General features: G+C 49.3%; 1 protein-coding gene across 2 annotated transcripts; it reads left to right on the top strand.

The window, feature by feature from the left end:
* Positions 1-367: 367 nt before the first annotated feature.
* UBE2D4 (ubiquitin conjugating enzyme E2 D4 (putative)) lies at positions 368-19,482 on the top strand. 2 transcript variants are annotated; one of them, XM_053654830.1, is made up of 8 exons: positions 368-447; positions 2,934-2,997; positions 6,530-6,561; positions 6,653-6,730; positions 13,543-13,648; positions 14,991-15,084; positions 17,564-17,605; positions 19,331-19,482. In XM_053654830.1, the coding sequence occupies exons 1-8, from the start codon at positions 424-426 to the stop codon at positions 19,347-19,349; spliced, it is 459 nt and encodes a 152-aa protein (XP_053510805.1). In that variant the 5' UTR covers positions 368-423; the 3' UTR covers positions 19,350-19,482. The 2 variants fall into 2 exon arrangements, with proteins under 2 accessions (XP_053510805.1, XP_037006153.2); XM_037150258.2 differs by lacking the exon at positions 19,331-19,482 and having other exon boundaries at positions 17,564-18,246.
* The last annotated feature ends 3,522 nt before the right edge of the window (positions 19,483-23,004 follow it).

Raw genomic sequence — 23,004 nt, 5'->3', positions numbered from 1 at the left:
ATCTGCACAGGGCTGGAAACGCGCACCTCCAGGCCCTCTGAGTACTCCGTGGAGTTCCTTGTGTTTCTATGGAAACAAATGGAATACATTTGACACCTACTACTTAAAAGGCTGTGAACACTTGACAGAATCAAGTTCGAGGCAGGGCTTTCACAGCTGGGGAAGGTGCCCAGAAGCGGGCACGGAGAGCACAGCTGCCGTCCCGTTACTCCCCACCCACCTCCCCCAGACCGCAGGCCGCAGCTCCACAGTGCCCCGCGGCGCCCCCAGGCGGACGCCGACCCACATTGCCCCGCGACGCCCGCGCTCGGGCAGCCGTTCCCCCTGACGGCGCGGCGCGGCACGGCGGCGGCAGTGGAGGCGACAACGGGCAGCCTCTGGCAGCCCTGAGCCGGCTGCCCGGTCCCCGGCAACAGGGAAAGAATGGCGCTGAAGCGGATCCAGAAGGTCAGGAGCCTTCCGGTCCTCAAGCTCCTTGCGAATGTGAAGTGTCTTTCGAGGGCCGGTTGGTCACAGCCGTTCGGCGACCGCCGTTGGCTGTAGTGAGGGAGGCGGAACCGCCGCTGGCCCAGCCTTAAGGGGGCGGGGCTAGGGCCCTAGGCTGGGGATCCGTGGGTGGCAGCGCGGTCTGTTTACCCCGCAGTTGCGGGCACAGCCCTGTGCAGGACACAAACTAAAGCAGCCAGTGAATACACAGATAAGAGGAACTGCAAATCAATGTTTCTGTCTCCTACTCCCCCTTCTCTCGCTCCCTCTCTCTCTATAAATAAGTAAAAAAATAAGTAAATTTTAAAATGGTTTGGTGTGTGAAGGACAGGAGGGGGCCAGGCGGCAGAAGCGGTGATAGCGTCCTGCTGGGGGCGGGGCCTGTGTCACGTGGTGCCTGCGTCCATGGGGCGGGGCCAGCAGGCTGCCGCTGGGCTCTTCTATGTTCCGGTGAGTGTCTCCTTTAAGGCAAGCGCGGGAATGTTTGGATCTGTATTTTTCAAATCACAGAGTGCTTCCTAAAAATCCCAGTTAGCATTTGAAACTTCTCCGTGCTGGTTATGTTGCAGGAAAATGAAGCAACCAGATACCGAGGGTTTCTGGAGTACGAAGTTTTATTAACCTGTAGGGGCCCAGAGGAGTCAATCTCCAAATTCTGAGCCCTGAACAAAGGATTCTTGGGGTTTTTACCGTTTACAGGGTCTTCTTGTCTACGTAGCAAAGCGGGATACAGAAGCGGAATGTGAAAATTAGTTCTAGCTGTGGGGCAGAAGCAGAGTACAAAGGCTAAATTCGAGGGTCACTTTTTAACAGCAGGGGTGTTAATCTCAGTCCTGGCTAATGCACTGTTGTTTACTTATCCTAGACAGCCCCATCATTCTCCCTAGGGCGCTTGGGGCCTGGGCAAATAAAGGTTAAACAAAGGTTCTTCAAAACTTCCCATATCAGTTAGAGTCTATCAAGACTCACAGTCTTTCAGGAAGCCCCATCTTAGTAACCACTCACCACACCCCTAAAGAGGGACTAGCGATCTAAAGACGGGACAGCCCATGCATACGCGCAGAGGGGTGGGGGAACTTGGTGAGTCGTGTCCTCCTCTGCAGGTAGTATGACCAGGACTTACCCTGACAGCCTTTCTCTCAGCATTGCATGTGGTGTGGGGTGCTGAGGTCTGTAGCCGCCCTGTATCTATAAGCCTGTCCTCTGGTCCCCTCATGTGACCTTAGTTGTTGCCCAAGTTCATCTCTATTGTGACAACTACTAATGCTGCTTACTACCTGCCTACCAAGGGCAACTTACTTGGACATATTAGATACTGAGAAGTGGTAGGTGTTTGTAAACCGACCCTCCAGTAAAATGTAGCCCTGATTTGTATTGCTTGCTGGCTAATGTGGTGTAAACACTACTTCATGGCCAGTATTTCAGGGGGAGTGGGGCAAGCTCTGGTGGCCAGAGAGCAGGGAGGGGGGCAACTACAATAGTCAGCATGCTCCGAGTCACCAGGTGGGATCAGAAGGGTCTTTGTGCCTGAGCTCATTTTCAGGCTCGTTCCGGTAGGAGTGTCAACAACCAGGTTTGAAATGTGTGCATGTTCTCCAGACCCTGGAGTTTTCATCCCCTGAGGAGTCTCCCTGGCACTTGATGGACTGTGGTGGGTGCCTCCTTCCTGTGCTTTAGAACCTCTCTGGAAATCCCCAAAAGTTTACCCAGATCTGTCTGGAACCTGGGAGGATGGAGAATTATTAGGAAACATGTTCATATATGCAAGCTGAAGTTTGAGAGTCGCTGCGCAAAATCTTGGGCTTTGAGGCTCATGCTGGACCAGGGTAACTTGGGCATTGAGGCCAGAAGTTAGTGTCCCGTAAAGGGAACTAGCTGTAGTGTCATTCCCTTTTTTATGCAGGTACACGGGGTGGCTGTGCTAGGCTGACTCACATGCCCTTAGTCTCCTACTAAGAGCCCTGGGACAGCCACACACCCAGTGGTGGTTCGGGTGGGAGGGAGAAGGAGATTGAAACACAGGAGTTCTGTCCTTAATTGAGCACCTGCTCTGGGATCAGTGCTTCCACGCACTAATTCGGAAGCTCAGAGCTAAAACCTTGCCCTTCTCCACTTGTGTGGGTAAGGGAGGAGGCTTGAGGGGAGGCACACATACAGAACTCTTAGCCCTGCCCGCTCAGCTTTGTGACCTTGCATTAGCAACTTAATCTCTTTACATTTCAATTACATATCCTGACTTACAGAATAGAAATGATAACACATACTTGTCAGGTGTCTTCTCAGCCATGAGCAGACCTTCAGGGCTGTCATGTTCATTAGCCAGGCCAGCCCCCTCCTGAGGCCTAGGAGCCCCTCCCACTAGGAGAGTGCACTTCTGTCCCAGAGGTGTGGGGTGCAGAGCAGCATCCCAGCACACACCGACTCTGGGCCCACTTCTTGTGTTCCAGGAATTAACAGACCTGCAGAGGGACCCTCCAGCCCAGTGCTCCGCAGGACCTGTGGGAGATGATTGTAAGTATCTTTCAGGCTCCAGATCTCAGGAGCTTTCAACCAAGACCCCCAAATTGATGAGTCCAACGCTTTTTTAAAGAAAACCTGTTGCTTTCCCTCATTTGCTTGTGAACTGATTTTTCATTAGATGCATTGAGTTCACAGTCTGGCTGATTAAGATAGTGCCTGAAATTACCACCTCCCTCCACTGGGTCACTAGAAAGCCAGCCTGTCCTGAAGCACATTGGCTTTTGCAAAGTGCCTCTGGCCAACAAAAACTTGTGGTCTTGAAATGGTCATGAATGGTAAAAACAGTCATGAAGTTGGTGGTAGAGGACCTGCTGCTGCATGAGGCATGACCCTTGCCTCTGCCAAGGGGAGGGCAGTACTGGAGCTTTTCTCTCATTTCTATTCCTCCCAGTGGAGCACTGGCCGGCCCCCTGCTCCCCTTTACAGCTGACCGGTCAAGGCCGTGCTGCGCGGCGTGTGGGCTCTCCAAGTGTATGCTCTGCCTCCACACTCCCTTGTCTTCATTGTGAGCTGGTGTCAAAGAGGGACTGTATCCTCCACAGACACCTGAGACCTGAAAATAGGGACTCACACAGAAGTTGTGTGCCAACACGCATTGCACCCTCACTCACAGTCACCCAAAGGCCTCGGTGCCCGTCCTCAAGATGAAAGAGTGAACAAATGCGGCGTAGGTGTACAGCATGCAGTTTAACCATAGAAAAGATGTGCTGTGACAAGGATGAGCCTTGAAAACATGCTTGTCATACAAGTCACACACAAAAGGATTAGCATGTGGTTCCAGTCCTATGACATCTCTACACTAGGCCAGTGCAGGGAGACAGAAGGTGGACCGTGGTCCATGGGGCTGAGGAGTGGAAATGGTATAGGATTTCTGCCTGGAGCCATGAAAGGTTTGTCAGAATGGGTAGTGGTGGTGGCTGGACAGCACTGATTCACTTCAGTTGGCCAAGATGATGTTCAATGGTTTTTCTATTGTGTTAAAATGCACATTACAGAGTTTACCATCTTAACCAGCCTCTCTTACACAGCCTTGTCAAAAACATTCACGCTGCTGTGCAGCCACCACCACCACCCGTCCCTGTGGCTCTATCTCATCCCCATTTTGTGACATCTGTGTTACTGCAGTAAAGAGAGAGCAGTCCCACAAAGCTGGAAGGAAAGGGGGGTGCTGTCACATGCATGTGCTGTGGGCTGCGTGTGGCTCAGAGCACCTGGGGTGGGCGGGAGGGGCACTGAGAGGGGAGGTGGGAAGATGTGTGTGACAGTCTGATGCACAAGGTGGCTGTGGCACTTCTGTTTCCTGGTCCTGCTTGTCACCTGATCCATGCTGTCTTTCCAAGTACCCCAGGCTTCTGTAGCATATTTCTCCCTATTATCGGTGACAACGATGCTGAACTAGGGTGGCTGGTAAGACTGAGCTGGTCCGGACTCAGCCCAGCTTCCTAGCAGCACCCTCAGCCTGCCCTGCACCGAGCTTTCTCCCCTTCACAGTGGCTCCTGCAGGAGGCAGCAGCATTCCTGGAAGGTGCCCAGGTCCCCTCCCTGCTCAGCACCTCCAAGGATGAGCTGTGTGCGGCCTTGGACACAGCTCACCATTGGGGCCATTTCCTGCCTCCCTGTGGGCAAACAGCCCCTTTTCAAGAGCCCTCCCAGTTTCCTCTCTCTGGCTCTCTTTTGGGGCCCTCTCTTCTGACCACACCACTAAACCCTGCTTAGCCCCCCATAGCCCTCAGGAGTTCAAGTGACAGGACCAGAGACTCCCAACCTGTTCATCAGAAGGAACCACCTTTATTATCTACTCTCCAAAATCTCTAATTATGGGCTCCCAGTCTCTGGTATGTTAGTCATCAAAACCATTCAATTAAGGGTTCAATCTGTAGTTTTATTAGGGAAAAGTATGTCTACCTGCCAACCACAGCTAATAATTAGCATGAGTTGGCAAAAAAAAAATAGTCAAAAGCAAAAGTAGTGACACTTTGGTCAGCTCAGGCAGCCTTGTTGCAGGTAGAGGTGTGCTCTGTCATACCACTTTCTTGAAGGACTGAGCAGGTCCTGGGCTACCCTGATTGTCTTTGAGCCCCTCTCGGAGTCTGGGGAACATCCCCTTCGGTCTCTGCGCTCGCCCATCCTTATGCCTTGGCTATTTCCTGTCCTGCTGTTGAGGGACAGTCCGTGAGGTATTTGGCCAGGTGGCAGGAGCCCAGGGCAGGTCTGAACCCTTGGGCAACTTCCACACCATCACAGAGCCATAAGACAGAATTCCCTAGAGGGTAACACACCCTCTGGGTGGTCTCAGCAGCCCACTCCTTGGGCAAGTAGGCACTTTCCACAAAGACCATTGTCCCGAGAGTTTGGTGGTAAGTCACTGGTCCCCCCAGGCCAGCTTTGCGCAATGCACAAGAGCTCCTCCAGGGCTGGGTAGGGCAGTACAAGCAGCCTGAGATGCCAGAGAGAGCCCCAGGCCTGACGTGCTGCAAGAGAAGGGAAGCCCTGGCCAGTGTGGCTGTGGGTTAGAGCATATTCCCACAGCCCAAGGGTTGTGGGTTTGATCCCTGGTCCAGGCCTGTACCTTAGGCAACCAGTTGATGCCTCTCTCTCACATCTGTGTGTCTCTCTGTCCCTTCCTATCTTTCTAAAAGCAATGAAAAAAATGTCCTCGGCCGAGGATTTTTTTAAAAGAGAGAGGAGGGAAGGAAGAACAAGAGAGGCTTATAGTCGGCCTGTCATTAAGTCCCCAGACCTTGGGCACTGCCAGGGCTGGTGTGGGAGAGGACAGCATGGCGGGTAGCCTGTCACGGCCCCAGGGTCATGGGCATTGGCGCCTGAAAGGAGACCCTTGGCTTCAGACTGAACCCAGGGAAAAAGGAAGGAGTATAAGAGATACATAAAAAGAAATATGGAAGGTGGCTGAAGCCAACCCAAGGCTTAATTCTGTGCAAAGAGAAGAGAGAACTATAGGTTACTGGCACTTCGGTAGTGAAGAATTTACTGTAAAAAAAAAAAAAAGTCTGGCTTTTAGCCTTGCCTCTGGGAGGGGATCTCTGAGATGTTCTGCCTGACAGGACTGCCTGTCTGTCCGGGGGCTCTGAGCCACACCAAGAGCATGGTTTAGGGAGACCAGCCACACGGTTTCCGCCAGGGCTTGTAGGTCATGCCCAGGGGGACTAGACATAGATCAGCTTCATGGGCAGTCCATTTATCAGTCATGATGACTGAGGAACTTCCCCTGCAGCCAGTCCTCTGCACATTGTCACATGTTGATGCCAGGATGGTGACACATCCTGACTTTAGAGCAGAGGACAGTTTTGGCTCCATTTGGATGTGTCTGTGAGCTTCTCCCTCAGCCAGTGCTCCTCTGCAGCCTACCTAGTGATAAGCCATTAACTGCACACAGATCTGCAGAGCGTCTGGGAGTCTTGGCGCTTCTGGGGCCCCTGGGACACACTTGTGTCAGGAGCAGCTTCTGGGGTGAGGTGGACACTTTGTGGGGAGTCTCTGACACCCACCCCTCTTTTTCTTGTAGGGTTCTACTGGCAGGCCACCATCACCGGCCCGGTAGGTAGTAGCTGCCGAGCACCACCCCATCCACTTCCTCCCTGGACACTTCTGTGCACGCTAATCTGCCTCCTGTGTCTCATCCTTCCAGAATGACAGCCCATACCAAGGAGGCGTTTTCTTCCTGAACATCCACTTTCCCACAGATTACCCATTCAAACCCCCTAAGGTAGGCATGGTCAGAGTACAGCACGGGGCATCTGAAGGCGCTGGTGCAGAAAGCCGCACGTGGACTTCTGAGGGCCTCACCCACCCGCACAGTCACAGCCCCCAGGACATTATGCCCTAGACTCCAGGCAGTCCCCGAGGGGGGACTCCCCTGGAGCCCTGGCTGGACAGTGCTCTTCATGGTTGTGGCTGAGTCTGGCCCCTTTCTCTGCATTCCCATCAGTCTAGGACAGGGGTTCTCAGCCCCTGCCCAGGGACATTGGACAATGTACTGGGATGTGTGGGGTGTAAAAATGGGGGGGGGGGGCAGTTGCTGCTGGTTTACAGAGGGTGGAACACAGGAAGGCTGCTTATGCCCTGCAGTGTATGGGACCCCTGAACGTCCGCAGGACCCTAGCAAGTCATCTCCCTTCCTATACACCCCATCTCAGCAGCAGAGTCTCCAAGAGAGGACAGTGCCACCAACAGGAGGGAGAAGGGAGGGACCTGCTCCACTGTCCCAGCCCAGTAGGACAACTGCCCACCACATGCCAGAGCCAAACCCAGAGGGGTCCTGCCTAGTAAGGGAGCAGTCCTGTCTGTGCGGCTGGAGCTCAGGAGAAGCACAGAGCAGCGGGGGCGGTGGGGGTGGGCGTCACCCTGAGCATGTCAGGGATCACAGAGCAGGGAGCGGGCCAGAGGGGCCCCAGGAGTTAGGCTCTAAGGTGGAGGCTGACAGCTGGTGGGTGCACGGGGCTGAGGAGAAGAGGCGGGTTCTGGATGCTCCACGGTGGAGCCAACAGAACAGGCAGCAGGTCAGGGGTGGACACCGTGGTGTGTGTGGGTTCACATCACTTTAAGTTGTTTATATACCTGATTGCAAACTGGTAAGTTGATTATTTTAAAATTAGGACATTGGGGACCTAGTGTGCAGATGGACATTAGTCTTCTATAAACCTACCCATGGAGAAGACCACTGCTAACTGCCTGGTATACATTCCTCCAGGTTCTCTCTGCAGACACCAATACAGGGCAGGGCAAAAGTAGGTTTAGTTGTTCATATGGAAAATAGCACAATACTTAATAATACATGAATAAACTCTGGGTTTTGCATACTCACAACTGTAAGCCTACTTTTGCCCCACCATGTACATATTTTTATTATTTTAAAATAAAAATAGCAATTCTGGCTATTAACGAGGAAATTGATGCATCAGCCAATTCTCTTAATTTTTTTAAAACTAGAGTTAACATTCAATACCGTATTTCATATGTAATATGTATGAAATACGGTATTGAATGTGAGACTTTTACACAATTTACAAAGTGTTTCCATTACTTATGAAGTGTTCCCCTCGATATGTCTAGTACCCGCCTGGCACCATACTTAGTCACTGCAGTATCAGTGACCATGGTCCTCGTGGCCTGTGGCTGTTCTGTAGCCACCAGTCTGTGCTTCTCGGTCCTTCCACCTCCTTCGCCTCACCCCCGATACCCACCCCTCTGGCAACCTGCAGTGTCATTTCTTGTGTCTCACCAGCCTGTTTTTGTTTTGTTGGTTATTTTGTTTCTTAGATTCCACATATAAGTGAAATCATTGGTACTTGACTTTCTTTGCCTGACTTATTTCTTAGCAAAAAAACAGGCCTTACTGGAGTGGCTCATGGGGTTGGGCATCATCCTGCAAAGCAAAAAGTCGCAGGTTTGATTCCCAGTCAGGCTACATGCCTGGGTTGCAGGTTAGGTCCCCTGTTAGATCATGTGAGAACCAACTGATGGATATTTCTGTCTCCCTCCCTCTCTTCTCCATTCTTTTTTTTTTTTTTTTTTTATTTTTGTTTTGAAAAATAAATAAATAAATAAATAAATAAACAAACAAATAAATAAATAAATATTTTTTATTATATTTGGAAAACCCCTAGGTCCATTCACATTGTCACAAATGGATTTCATTGTTTTGGTAGCTGAATAATATTCCATTTAATATACAGTGATCCCTCACCTATCGAGGGAGTTACATTCCAGAGACTCTTGAGACAGGTGAAAATCCGCAAAGTAGTGGCGTTATATTTACTTTATTATTTATATATATTTTAAGGCTTTATAAACCTTTCCCACACTCCTATAAACCTTTCCCACTCTCTTATTAACCTTTCCCACACTCTTTTAAACCCTTCATACGCTCTTAAACACTTTCTACACTCTTAAACCTATGTAATTTTAACAACATATAAAATTCTATATGCGTACTCACCAGTGAAGTATACTACAACTCGAATGATGAAGATCATGAATTATGTGGCTGTGCTGTACTGATGGTGATGAAGGTGATGACGATGAGATGAATGTACTGCACAGACAATAAGAGCATCACAGCTCTTCTGAAGGCACCACTTCATCAGGGGCTTCATCAGGTGGTGCAGTATCTTCGCCCTGGGCTGTAACTTCTATTTCTGCTAAAGGCATAGGTGTAACTGATCTCTTTGTCCAAGTGATGGACATAGCTATGGGGAGTTGCTGGCCCTGCTTTTTATCTGCGGAGGCAGCCTCTTCGTGCAGAGAAACGCTCTTGATTCCAAAGCATCTCTGAAATTTGTCAAACCAGCCCTTGCTGGCACTGAATGGGGTTGCTCTGGTGGGAGAAGCATTTGAAAGTCCTGCTTCTGCATTGTCATCCGTGTCTTCATCTGTGTCACCATCGTGAATGTCCATGCTTTCCACAAAACTATCATAAAGTTTCTTGGCCTTCATCTGGATGGTGTTGGGATCCAGTGAGATATTCTTCTTCCTGCAGTCATTTATCCACAGGGCCAGTGCAGACTCCATCCTCACAATGGCCTTATTGCAGGAAGTGACAACCCTCTTTGCAATCTTGTTAAAAGTCATTGTTGCCATAGACCTAATATTCTTCTCGTCTTTCTTTATGTAGTGAACAGTAGATTCATTGATCCCATAATGGCGACCCACAGCCGCATAGCTTTTGCCTTCCTTTGACATGTCTCGAAGTCCCACCTTTTCTTTGATGGTACACATATTCCTCTGGTGCTCGGGTTCTCTGCCAGAAGCCTTAGAAGGCACAGAACATTTGGGTGACATATAGGGCTTGAAATAAATTCAAACTTTTACAAAAATTTCACAAAAACACAACACCGCAGAGCAACACTATATGCAGTGATCAGACATCCACGTGAAGTGGACAAGGAGAGAAGCTGAAAGTGTAGGCACAGTGTGGGAGAGCAAACAGATGATGCTACAGTCACTGAGCCAATCAGCACCCAGGATACAGAACACAGGGCTGTGGTTGGTCACCTTCCATTCCATCAGCCAATAGTGTGCCGTGTACAATCTCAAGTTGTCAAACTTGTGCAAGGGGTAGCAGTGCACCACATTTCCATTGTGTACAGTACAGTATTCATGCGCTGATGAAATACATACTGTATTTTATAGCTATTTAATATTCTTTTAATATGTTTGAGTTAACATTTTTAATATTTTTATGTTGTTTAGTTTTAGGCAAAAATAATTAAAATCATAGATATTATATAAATACCTATATACCGCAAAATCCCATGATAGAGCGAAAACTCCAAGATACAGAATTAGATATATATTTTTAAAAAAACCTATGATACATTGAAGCCACAATAAGTGAACCTCAATATAGCGAGGTATGACCGTATGTCCATTTTTCTTTTGATTTGAGCATTAATCCATTCACATTTAATTTTTTTTGCACATGGAACAGTCATTTTAATAGCTCTTTAGCAATCAAACTTACCACTGAAGTGATATTACACAAAGATACAATAATTATTGATAGGTATGTAGTTATGGCCATTTAAATTTTTTTTTAATTTATTGGTTTGAGAGAGAGAGGAAGAGTGAAACATTGATTCGTTGCTCCGCTTATTTTCACATTCATTTGTTGATTCTAATATGCACCTTGACGAGGATCGAACCCGCCACTGTGGCATGTTGGGACAGTGCTCCAACCCATTGAACAACCCCGCCAGGGCCTACAGTTCTGGCCATTTTACTTGTTTTCTGTGTAGTTTTTTTCTGTTCCTTTCTTATTCTCTTGCTCTCTTCTCTTGTATGTGATGACTTTCTGTAGTGTTATGTTTGGATTCCTTTTTCTTTATTTCTTATATATCTCATCTATTTTCAGCTTGTGGTTTCCATGTGCTTCATATGTACTAAACTATGTTTACAGCTGATCTTTGTCCGTGGATCTTTGAGAGATTTTAGGTGAGTCTGTGGTGCAGGCCAGGCTGGTGCTGCGTGTGGGTTAGCCTCTGAAGGAGGTCTGGGCTGGGCATGTGAACTGGTCGGAGTGGCGTCTTGGGGACTCTCAGGGCAGGTGAGAGCAGTGTTAGCCAGGGTAATGGAAACTCAGGTTTGGTGATGCAGTGCACCTGCCAGCTGTAGGAGGGTGCGGAATAAAGGAACAATGGGTTCTTCTGGCACTTTAGTCCCAGAGAGAGCTGCCCCTCTGGCCCCCACCCTGAAGCCAGAGCTGCTGCCCCCTCTCTGGAGCTCAGAGCCAGTGTTTGTAGCTGAGTGGGTCTGTGCTCAGGCCCTTGGAGGGGACTCCTGAGTCCACAGCAGCCCTCCCTCTGTCTCACCCAGATGGATTTTGACAGCCAGCTGCTGTGCGGACTCCTTTTCCTGGCACAGGTGCTCTAGGCTGGGACCCCTCACTCCTCAGGAGGGACCCCAGTTCTTATCTGCCACATGTGGGTATTGGGTGTTTTGCGTCTGTGCCCCTTCTACCAATCTCTGTAGTTTGTTCTTTATATCCTTAGTTGTAGAAGCTCTGTTGAGCTAGTCTTCAGGTCGCTCTCAAGGGTGGTCGTCCTATACTTGAGTTACAATCTCGATGTAGTCATGGAAGAAGGTGAGTACAGTATTTACCCACTCCACCACCTTGACCAGGAGTCCTCTCTGAGTCAGCCTTTTTTTTACCTATAACATTGTATTTGTTAAAAGTGAACTGCTTCAGAATAAATCTAAATGTAACTTTAAAAAAAAACACCAAAAAGTACAGCATAAAGCATCTCCTCATTAAATACAAACTTTTATTTTGTGATACATTAATGTTTTGGATACACCTCAATGCAAAGGAAACTTGAAGTTGTATTCTGTTTTATTAAAAAAAAAAAAAACTTTAAGAACTGGCCCTGGCTGGTATAGCTGAGCAGATTAAGTGCTGACCTGTGTGAACTGAAAGATCACCCGTTCGATTCCTGGTCAGGCCACATGCCTGGGTTGCGGGCCAGCTCCCCAGTTGGGGTTGCCCAAGAGGCAATGAATCTCTCGCACATCGAGGTTTCTCTCCCTCACTTTATCCCTCCCTTCCCCTCATTCTATAAATAAGTAAATAAATAAAATCTTAAACACACTTTAACAACTGAACAGGGATGACTACAACCACAATCTGAGAAAGGTCATTATCCTCCAACAACACATGTTCTTGTGTTTATGTACACCAGGCTAGTACTGAAGAATTTCAAGTTAGTTGTAACCAAACCAAAATTTTATATTTAAAAAGAAAATGAAATTACAGATGCATGAAGAACAAAAGTCTAATATACACCAAAGACACTGTGTTGCTTGATGTACTTACTGTCAACATTTGGAGCACTTTTAAGGTTTTGCAAAAAATGCATTAGCAACAGTTCTGTACAATATCTAAAACAATGAGAAGATGAAAACATCGCTGTGCCAGACTCTTACACACTGGTCCACAGGCGGCAACCTTGTGCGCAGTTGGTTTCCTCTGCTGGAGCGCGCTGCCTGCCGGCAGTTCTCAGCCGGCCCCAGTGCATCGCTCATGTGCCGGGTCTAAGCTTCCACACCACCGAGAGGCTCTGTGGTGAGTCCACGGCTAGTGCAGAACGGAGACTGACATTGTTTCCAAATTGCGTGACTGGCTCCCAGTAATCCCTTATCAGTAGACTCACTGGCAAAATATCAAATATTAAGGATCAGATTTAATTGTTTGGTATAAGCATGAAACTATTTTTGATAGTTATCATAAACCAAGTAACCCAAGAAGCATGGGATGTGTCAGCTTCTTTTTTTTAAGACTTTAAAAAAAATTAATTTTAGACTTAGAGAAAATCGAAAACATAGCAGAGTCCCTCGCCCACCTCTCCCTGACGCCAGTCTCTTTGTGACTAGAGCTCCGTCACCCAGCCCAGGACTTGGCCGTGGCCTCGAAGCTCTGGACCAGGCTGACAACACTAGTCATATTTTCCCTGTTTGCACTGACGTCCATCCCACTTACCTTGTCTTGTTCCTTCACTGGCACAGTCTGCCTCGGTTTCCCCTGGGCTTCCATGACCTTGATGCTTATAAAGAGCGTTTATCTGTTATCTTACCAAATATCCTTCATTTTGGGTCTGCAGTGTTTTCTCAGGATTGGACCAAGGTTATGCCCTTTGGCAAGCTGTGGGTCCTTGTGTCAGGGCCCCATGGCTCAGGGCTCATGCTGGGTCTCACTGCCCAGAGCAGGACCTTACCTTGATGTCTGAGTGTGAGTCATACCCTTGGCCCTGCAGGGGCCCTGTGTCTGAGCTGAGTGAAGAAGCCCCTCGGGGCTCCCCAGCCACAGCTCTGCCATGTGTGGGATGAGAACAGGTTGTGGAGCTCCCCCCACCTCTGTCCTGTTAGGTTCAGGCGGGCCCTGGCTCACCCAGGACTGTGCAGAACCAGACATAAGCCCAGCAGCAGCCTCTTCTGCCTCACTTGGTTCTTTTTCCAGACACTGTCTAGATTTAAAGTCTAAAATGTCCCTGTGGCCTGACTGACTTGAGGTCTCTCAATCTGCAGGTTGCTTTCGCCACCAAAATTTACCACCCCAACATCAGCAGCAACGGCAGCATCTGCCTTGATGTCCTGCAGTCCCTGTGGTCTCCATCACTGACGGTGTCCAAAGGTAGCTGCGTGTCCGTCACTGACAGTGTCCATCACTGACGGTGTCCGAAGGTAGCTGCGTGTCCATCACTGACAGTGTCCATCACTGACGGTGTCCGAAGGTAGCTGCGTGTCCATCACTGATGGTGTCCGAAGGTAGCTGCGTGTCCGTCACTGACAGTGTCCATCACTGACGGTGTCCGAAGGTAGCTGCGTGTCCGTCACTGACAGTGTCCATCACTGACGGTGTCCGAAGGTAGCTGCGTGTCCATCACTGACGGTGTCCGAAGGTAGTGTCCATCACTGACGGTGTCCGAAGGTAGCTGCGTGTGCCAGGCTCCGATGTGCCTCGCAGGCCCAGTCCCATGCCTGTGGCTCTTGCAGCAGCATTTCTGCCCCATGTCCCTGGAGGAAATAGGCTCAGAGAGAGCAGGTGGCTTTCCACAGCTCTTAGGAGAGGGCGTGGGGACCCTGTTCCTGCCCCGACCACGTCCACACAGACTGGTTGCTGTGGGGGCTCCAGCCAGACTGTTGCTTGGGTGCAAGGAGAGAATACTGGTTTTATGAACATGTTTCTCTAGAAATAAGAAAGGAAAATATTGCATTGCCTTCTCTGTTCCCTCATTTCTTCATCTACCCATCACGAATTCTGACCTAGGCCTCAGAAGGAAGGAGAGAAAGGCCCCTCCCCCACCCCCCAGGGCTTCACAGTCTTGAAGAATTACCCCCCCACCAAGCAGTGAGCTGAACACATCTCTGCCTGCAATTCAAGACCCCAGTCTCAACAGGACTTCAGAAATACAGATATTCCTTCTGAACGGAAGGGCTAAACCTGGGTGTAAACAGCATCAATCTCCCGTCAGTGGGGTAGATGAAATGGTGAAAAAATCTGCCCAAGAGAAACAGGGCCCACAGCCCGAGACACAGGCTGAGGTGGGCGTGAAGCAAAGCAGGCAGAGCAGAGCTTCCAGCAGCCAGCAAGGGGACGGGCAGGACAGGCCACTGGAAGGACAGGCTTTTAAAGACTGCATGATGAGTCCGGAGGGAGAGCTGCCCACCCCACATACCTGAATAGAACATTCAGGGTCCCCATTTCCCAATAAACAAACAGGCCCCTGAGACCCAACACCAAAGGCGTGTGGCCCCTGTAGGTTCCCTAGAGCAGGAGGCATAAAACTGCCATTCAGTCCATAGATGAGCCAAGAGAATACTTTCATGACTACTGGGGAGTCAATCAGAATAATTCAGATGGGATGTTGAAGGGAAAATACTCGCTCTGTCCATAGAGAGCTTGAGCTGGGGGCTCTCCAGACCCGGGGCGGCTGGCAGTCTCGTGGCTGACCCGGCTTTACTTCTCTTCCCAGTGCTCTTGTCCATCTGCGCCCTGCTCAGCGACCCCAGCCCTGACGACCCTCTGATGCCAGAGATCGCCCACACCTACAAGGCCAACAGAGAGAAGTATGCACCCTCCTTGGGCTTCTTCGAGCCTCGGGGGTACCCACCCTGGGCTGGTGCCTCTTGGCTGACCAGGTTCTGGCAGACCTCTTCCTGCCCAAACCTGGGCCTTGCAGTGGGTGTCCCTGGGCTCAGATTCCTGCTCTCTGGTGAATATGCCCTTTGGCTCTGAGAAGGGAGGAGATAAAACCTGTTCACCGTCCTTGGCAGCTCATCAGCTGCTGGTACCAAACCCTAAAGTATTATTGCCAAGCCTACCCTTGAGGTCAGCAAAGTCAGTGGTCAGCCAAGAATGGACTAAGAAGAATGTAACAAGAAAATTCTGGATTAAATTCTGAAGTTTGCAGGGTAAGCCAGAGTATCTTCTCAGAGACCCAGGGTCAGGCCAAGGCCAGTCAAGGTAGGAGCATAGCCGGGGGTCGGTTCCCAACCGAGGCTCAGCTGTCAGCAGTGCATTAGGGTTTCACTGACAGACCCTCTGGTTCTTTTCTTGTTGATTCATTTGTTTTCTTAAGATTCAAAATATAAGTGAAATTACACAGTATCTGTTTTTCTCTGATTTACATATCACATAGCATAATACCCTCCAGTTCATCCATGTTGTCGCAAATGGCAAGATTTCATTGTTTTCGATGGCCAAGTCGTGTTCCGTGATATATATTCTCCACCTCCTTTACCCACTCGTCTGTCGGTGGACACTTGGGCTGCTTCTGTATCTTGGCTATTGTAAACAGTGCTGCAATGGACATGGGGTGCTTAGGTATATCTTTTCAAATTAGTCATTTTATTTGGATAAATACCCGGAAGTGGAATTGCTGGATTGTGACAGCCCTGTTTAATTTTTTGAGGACCCTCCACACTGTTTTCCTCAGCGGCTGCACCAGTCTGCATTCCCACCGACAGTGCGCTGGGGTTCCCTTTTCTCCACATCCTCTCCAACACTTTTTTTGGTTCATTTACTGATGACAGCCATTCTGGCAGGTGTGAGGTAGTATTTCATTGTGGTTTTAATTTGTATTTCTCTGATGATTAGTAATGTTGAGCATTTTTTCATATGTCTGTTGGCCACCTGTTTGTCCTCTTTGGAGAAAATGTTTGTTCAGGTTCTCTGCCCATTTTTAAATCAGATTTTTTTGGCGTTAAGTTGTATGAGTTTCTTACTGAATGTAGCATTGGCAAATGTCTTCTCCCATTCAGGAGATTGTCTTTTCATTTTGTTGATGGTTTCCTTCACTGTGCAAAAACTTTTTAGTGCGATGTAATATCGTTTGTTCATTTTTTCTTTTGTTTCCCTTGCTCAAGGAGATAGATCCAAAAATATAATACTAAGAGTCATGTCAAAGAGCTTACTGTGCATGTTTTCTCCTAGGAATTTATGGTTTCAAGCCTAATATTTAAGTCTTTAATTTATTTTGAGTTTATTTTTGTGTATGGTGTAAGAAAGTGTTCCAGATTCATTTTTTACATGTTATCTGTCCAGTTTTGCAAACACCACTCAATGAAGAGACTGTCTTTGTCTCCTCAGCTCTGTTCAAACTAGTAGCCAGCCCAGCAGAGTAGAAGCCATTAGGCTGGGCACAGTCGTGCACACTGGAGCCTAAGGGGATGGATGGCTTTGAGGGCGAAGCACAGACAGTGTGGGAGAAAGGGCCTGGCCTGGCCCTGGAATCAGAGCCGCCGCCCGTGAGCAGTGCTGGGTCTCAGCGAATGATGCAGGGTGGGGCAAGGAGTGGTCGTTGCTGCTTCTTCCAAAGAACATTTCCAGTGAGTCTTTTAGTTTATGGATTCTCTTCTGTCTGAAGAGATTTCAAGAAGAGAATGGCAAGTGGTTTTTTTTAACTTATGTTAATCTTGAAAGTTTGATAGGTGTCACTATTTCCCTCATTGAGTTTTCCACAATGACAGCATAATTTTTAACTGACTAGATTATAAACTGTACTTATTTATTTTACCACTTACTATGAGATACTTTAGACACACCAGAAGTGGTTGCTTCATTGCCCTCTGTGGCTGCAAATCTGTCTTATAACCTCACTGCTCCAGACCTCACTCAGTACTGGGAATAAACACACACGTCCACAGCCCTCCACGGGTACCAGGTCTGCTTGGGGCGGGAGGCTCCAAAGCCTGCATGCTGGCTCTGTGTGTTGGGCAGCCGGGGCTGCTGCTGGCTGACCACCTTGCATGTTTTCCTGACCCTCCTCATCCACCCTGTGGGACAGGAGAGAGGAGGAGAAGGTGCATTACTGAGTCTTCTGTAGCAGACAGTTATGGAGAAGTATCAAGACTCAGCAAATAAGGGGTTCACGGTCACAAATGACACATCCTCCCACCAGTACCTTAATTTTGCCCACTCGTTAGTCCTTCCTGTTTGCCTAGAGGCAGCGGTAGTCCCCTGCGTCAGTTCTGTTCTCTACTCTGAGTGCAATGGAAGTGGCCATTTTGAATGAGGGTGTCAACCGGCTCTGCTTTTTTCTTCCAGATACAACAGACTAGCGAGAGAGTGGACACAGAAATATGCCATGTAAGTGCCTCGGAGGTTTCACAGCAAAGAGGCCCTTCCGCGAAACTGAGCTCCTGGCCCAGCCACTCCCAGAGCGCCCTCTCTTACAAAGACAAATGCTGGCCGCACTTTCTCCAGCCGCAGCCCGTTGGGGCCACTCTCTGCTGTTGTGGCTTTGACAACATCAGATCTTTAATGCCAACTTAGTAGTCACTGTTATAACTGCAGCCTTCCTGGCCACAATGGAATCAGTCCCTGCACCCCGACTCACCACTGGTCTCATGGGGCAACAATGTGCCATGCACCTCCCCTGCCTGACCTTGAGTGTCACCCCTCGCCATGGCACCACCCAGGCCTCTGCCTCACCCTCACCTCTGGATCTCAGCTGCAGCCTGGGTGCCCCAGGCAGAGCGAGCACTGTCTGCTGCAGACCTTGTCTCAGGAGGTGCTCCATCCCGGGAGTCAGGAGCACTGTCACTGGGACAGCGTCCCTCTGTGTGCTGGCATCCCCCCCTCACCAGGCAGCAACAGCACATAGAACACCCCAGGACAGGCGGCTGTCTTTTCAGGGGCCAGACCTGCAGAGACTGTGGTCCACTTTCCCACATGACCAGGATTTTCAGTGCCCACCTCCCCCCGGAGCCAGTGCTCAGCTCAGTGTGAGCCGCCCAAAGACCGGAGGGCAGGGGCAGGGAGAGACCTCGAAATGTGAATAAAAATGTGACTCACTGATCACACTGAACGGTAACTGGCATTTAAGCCTACCTTTTTCCCAGACAGAATAGAAGACACGGAAACTTTTAACAGGTTCTTTGGAACCTTGAACAACCTGTTGAGTGAGTGACTGGCCTCTTCTTAGGTTTCTGAGGCAGTACATTTGAAGGGTTACCTTCAGAGTTGCAGCTTTGAGATTAGGTTAGCTAGAAGGGCAGGTGGGTTATTCTAATTAAACCTCCCAAGAGGGAGGGAAATTGAGGGTCTTCAAACCTCTAAAGTCAAATCTGACCTGGTCTTTTCTAAGTGGTCTCCCAGAAGCCATGGGAGTGACACTGGGGTGAGTAGCAGCTGGGGATGCAGCATGAAATTCTGCCCCCCAGTGGCCCGATGGGGCCTTTGCAGGCGGATCAAGGAAAGGCTGCAGGAGGTCCACCTGCTCCAGGAGCTCTGAGTTGTCCACAACTTCACTGCTGAGGCCTCCAGGCAGCAGTCAGAGCCCAGCCTGCATTTCCTTTGTGGGGGTCCTCATGTAAGACCCCGAGGCCATGGGCTACTTTTGGGGTTCCATGGGCCCTCCTGTTCCCTGCCTGTCATCACACTGACAGCTACCTTTTTAATTTTGTCTCTTTCTACCCCTTTGGTCTTTGCTTAAACAAGATGTTAGACCTTCCTAGACGGGCAGAGGCCATTAGCATGTCCCCTGGGAAGGCTCTCAGACAGTGGTCACAATCTACCTTGCAGCCAAGCGTCACAGAGCATGGGGAGGGGGGCCAGGGTCACATTTCAGAGACAAGTCAGAAGCTTAGAGAGAAATCCCATTCCAAGCTGGTGTTGAGGCTGTGGGTGCCCTTCGAGTGTAATAGCTTATGGTGCCCAGAAGCTGATGAATTTCCTGAATCCAGACAAAATTTTCCCTGTTTTCTCTGTTGGAGACACATGGTAAGAAAGTGAAATCAGACCTTTGGGATCCCCAGTGTCAATTGTCCTGGCCTTTTGCCAGTCTGACTTGGACTCTGTACCCTTTGCCAGACCCTTTGAACAAGCCTGATCCTGGCAAATCCCCACGATGTCTGCCCCTGAGAAACCCACCTGCTTGTTGGCCTGAAGAACGGGATTCTTGGGTTGAAAACCTCACTTCAGGGTGCACTGTGGTGTGAGAGCTCCCATGTAACCTTTGTGTGCAGGCATCATGTTTCCAAGGTCAGTCCCAGGAGGGCATCTGAGCAGCCAGACAGCCAACTGTGGGGTGACGTGGCTTTTTCTCTGGACTAGAGACAACAGGGACAGACATTGTCTTAAGCAATTGATCCATCGTGAACAGATAACTATTAACTGCGGCCAGAAGCACCTGGACTTGCTGGACAGTGCTGGCATCTTGATCCTTTGTCAGGCTCCACAGAGTTCCAAGAATATGGCAAAGGGACTTCTGGCCAAGATGTGGGTAGATACACTGTGCCTCCTCACACAACCAAAATAGGACAATTTAAAAACAAACAAAAAAAACCCAGAACTGAGAGAGAATTGAACGGTATGGAAGTCCGACAACCAAAGAGTTAAAGTAGACACATTCACCCAGACCCACTGGTGGGGTGAGGTCGGGGAGCCTGACCAAGAGGGCTTGTGCAGAGCGGCTGGCCCACCCCGGGCGCCAAGGTGGAAACGGGCGGACCCAGCGAGGCAGTGGGCTGTGGAGGGGCACGCGAGGCAGCTGGCAGACCGGGCGGTCCCACATTTGAGCACAGGTAAGCCAGGCAAAACTGGGAAGTGATACAGACCGCACAACCCAGGGCTCCAGCACCAAGAAATGAAGCCTCAAAACACGGACTGAAAATACCTGTGGGGGTTGAGGTGCCGGGAGAAACTCCCAGCCTCACAGGAGAGTTTGTTGGAGAGACACACAGGGTCCTAGAATGTACACAGTCATCCACTTGGGAACCAGCACCAGAAGGGCCCAGTTTGCTTGGGGGAAGCAGGGGAAGGGACTGAAATCTGACAGAGAGAGGAGAAAGCACCATTGTTCCCTCTCAGACCCCTGCTCCACATACAGCATCACAACCCAGCAACTGGTTTGCCCCACCCTGGTGAACACCTGAGGCTTTGCCCCTCATACATAACAGGTGCATCAAGAAAAAAAATGGCTCAAATGGAAGAACAGATCAAAGCTCCAGAAATAATACAACTAAGCTATGAAGAGACAGTCAACCTATCAGATGCACAGTTCAAAACACTCATAATCAGGATGCTCACAGGATTGGTTATCTAAGTGGTCTCCCAGGAAGCTGTGGGAGTGACAATGGGGTGAGTAGCAGCAAATTAGATGGTAGCAAATTAGATGAAAGAATGAAGGCTATGCTAAGCAAAATAAAGGAAAATGTACAGGGAACCAACAGTGATGGAAATGAAACTGGGACTCAAATCAATGGAGTAGACCAGAAGGAAGAAAGAAACAGCCAATCAGAAAAGAATTAAGAAACAAGAATTCAGAAAAAATGAGGAGAGGCTTAGAAACCTCCAGGACATCTTTAAACATTCCAACATCCGAATTATAGGGGTACCAGAAGGAGAAGTGGGAGAGCAACAAGTGGAAAAGTTATTTAAACAAATAATAAAGGAGAACTTCCCCAATCTGACTAAGGAAATAGACTTCCAGGAAGTTCAGGAAGCTCAGAAGTCCCAAAGAAGTTGGACCCAAGGAGGAACACACCAAGGCACATCAATTACATTAGCCAAGATTAAAGATAAGGAGAGAATCTTAAAAGCAGCAAGAGAAAAGGAGACAGTTACCTACAAAGCAGTTCCCACCAGACTGTCAGCTGATTTCTCAGAAGAGACCTTCCAGGCAAGAAGGGGCTGGAAAGAAGTATTCCAAGTCACGAAAGTCAAGGACCTACTTGCCTGAAAGGCAAGTCATCCAAGATGACTCTATCCAGCAAAGCTTTCATTTAGAATGGAAGGGCAGATAAAGCGCTTCTCAGACAAGGTGAAGTTAAAGGAGTTCATCATCACCAAGCCCTTATTACATGAAATGTTAAAGGGACTTATCTAGGAAAAAGAAGATAAAAAAATGAGTGGGGTAAAATGACAGCTAACTCACAATTATTAACAACCACACCTAAAACAAAAGCAAACTAAATAAACAACTAGAACAGGAACAGAAACACAGAAATGGAGATCACAAGGAAGGTTATCAACAGGAGAGTTTGGAGGGGGGGAAGGTACAGAGAATAAGTAGCATAGATTGTAGGTAGAAATAGACAGGAGGAGGGTAAGAATAGTATAGGAAATGTAGAAGCCAAGAACTTATATGTATGACACATGGACATGAACTAAAGTGGGGGGATGTGGGTGGGAGAGGGTGTGCAGGGTGGAGGGGAATGGGACAACTGTAATAGCATAATCAATAAAACATATTTAAAAAAAAGAATATGGCAAAGGGTCTAAATATCCTGACCAAGGATAAGACACCACAGTGCAAATGTCCCAGGCCTGGCCGCTCAGAGCTGAGAATGTGTCCACACCACCTCACTGAAGGTGCTCAAGGAGAGCAGATTTCTGTCTCTGAAATTCAGGAGACATTCTCCTTAAGTGCCAGAGAGGTGCTTGCAGAATAGCACCTGGCCTGAGGTCCGCCTCTGGTACCCAGTGGGGGGCAAAGAAGCCTCAAGATCAGCATGGGCCCCTTGTCTGTCCTGCCACACCAGCCACTCCTTCCTGTGCCTCTTGTCACTGTGACACATGCTTCCTCTGGGCAGCGCTGCATAAGGGCTGGGCTGGGCTGGGCCTGCATTCGGTCTAGTCATGGATGCTGGTCCTCCCAGGCGTAGAGGACAGGCAGGCAGCACCCTGTGGCGGCAGGAGTGCTCCCTCGCCTACTGTCCTGTCCTTGGCCAGTCTGCTGGTCTCCTCATCCCCACCCAGGTTTTCCCCTGTTGAGATTTTATTAATAAAATCACAAAGCTATAAAGAATCTGCAAAACTTGGCCTGGCTGGTGTAGCTCAGTGAATTGAGCGCGGGCCTGCAAACCAAAAGATCGCAGTTTGATTCCCAGTCAGGGCACAGGCCTGGGCTGCAGGCCAGTTCCCAGCAGGGGACGGATGAGAGGCAACCGTACATTGATATTTCTCTCCCTCTCTCCTTCCCTTCCCCTCTAAAGATAAATTTTTAAAAAAGAATCTGCAAAACCTATCAAACCAGATAGTGGTTTCTTTTCCTTAAAATGTCTCCTTCTGGCCTTTCTCCCAAACCCTGATCAGACAGAGGTGAGGGGTGTAAGGCTGCCACCTTTGTGCGGGAGGTTGGTCATTTCTGCATTAGGTGACAGATGCCCAGCAGCGCAGCCCTTCACCCGGCAACAGGAGGCCTAATGGATCTGTGGACATCTTCCAGTTAACACGTCCGCAAAGTTGCGGTGAAACTTCAGAGCCCCCTGCCGGGAGGTTCCCTTCCCTCATGCGGTTTCTGTTGGCGCTGGGCTGAGCGCGCACCTGACAGCAGGAAGCTGGGCTGATGCTTTGGGCAAGACCTAGGAGCCAAAGACCCTCAGAGAGCTTCAGGAGCAGCAAAGGCACCCTCTCTGAGGCCTTGTGAACGGTTAGGTGGCCGGGAACTGGGAACGGATGGCCTTCGTGCTCCTGTGTGTCCCGATCCAGATTCAGACCCTGCAGGCCCTCCCCAGCCCCAGAGCCTACATCCCAGACGGCGC

The sequence above is a fragment of the Artibeus jamaicensis genome, unplaced genomic scaffold, assembly GCF_021234435.1.
Source record: "Artibeus jamaicensis isolate MK-2021 breed Jamaican fruit bat unplaced genomic scaffold, CSHL_Jam_final contig_886, whole genome shotgun sequence".
Taxonomy (NCBI): Eukaryota; Metazoa; Chordata; class Mammalia; order Chiroptera; family Phyllostomidae; genus Artibeus; species Artibeus jamaicensis.
Note: the sequence above shows the minus strand (reverse complement) of the source record. Positions and strands in the feature narration are given on the sequence as shown.

Bases quoted from the DNA above. Each gene is read 5' to 3' on its own strand.
- UBE2D4 (XM_053654830.1), top strand. From the start codon at position 424: ATGGCGCTGAAGCGGATCCAGAAG. The intron at 2,998-6,529 runs GTAAGTATCTTT...TTTTTCTTGTAG, and splicing joins AGGACCTGTGGGAGATGATT to GGTTCTACTGGCAGGCCACC. The intron at 6,731-13,542 runs GTAGGCATGGTC...CTCAATCTGCAG, and splicing joins ACCCATTCAAACCCCCTAAG to GTTGCTTTCGCCACCAAAAT.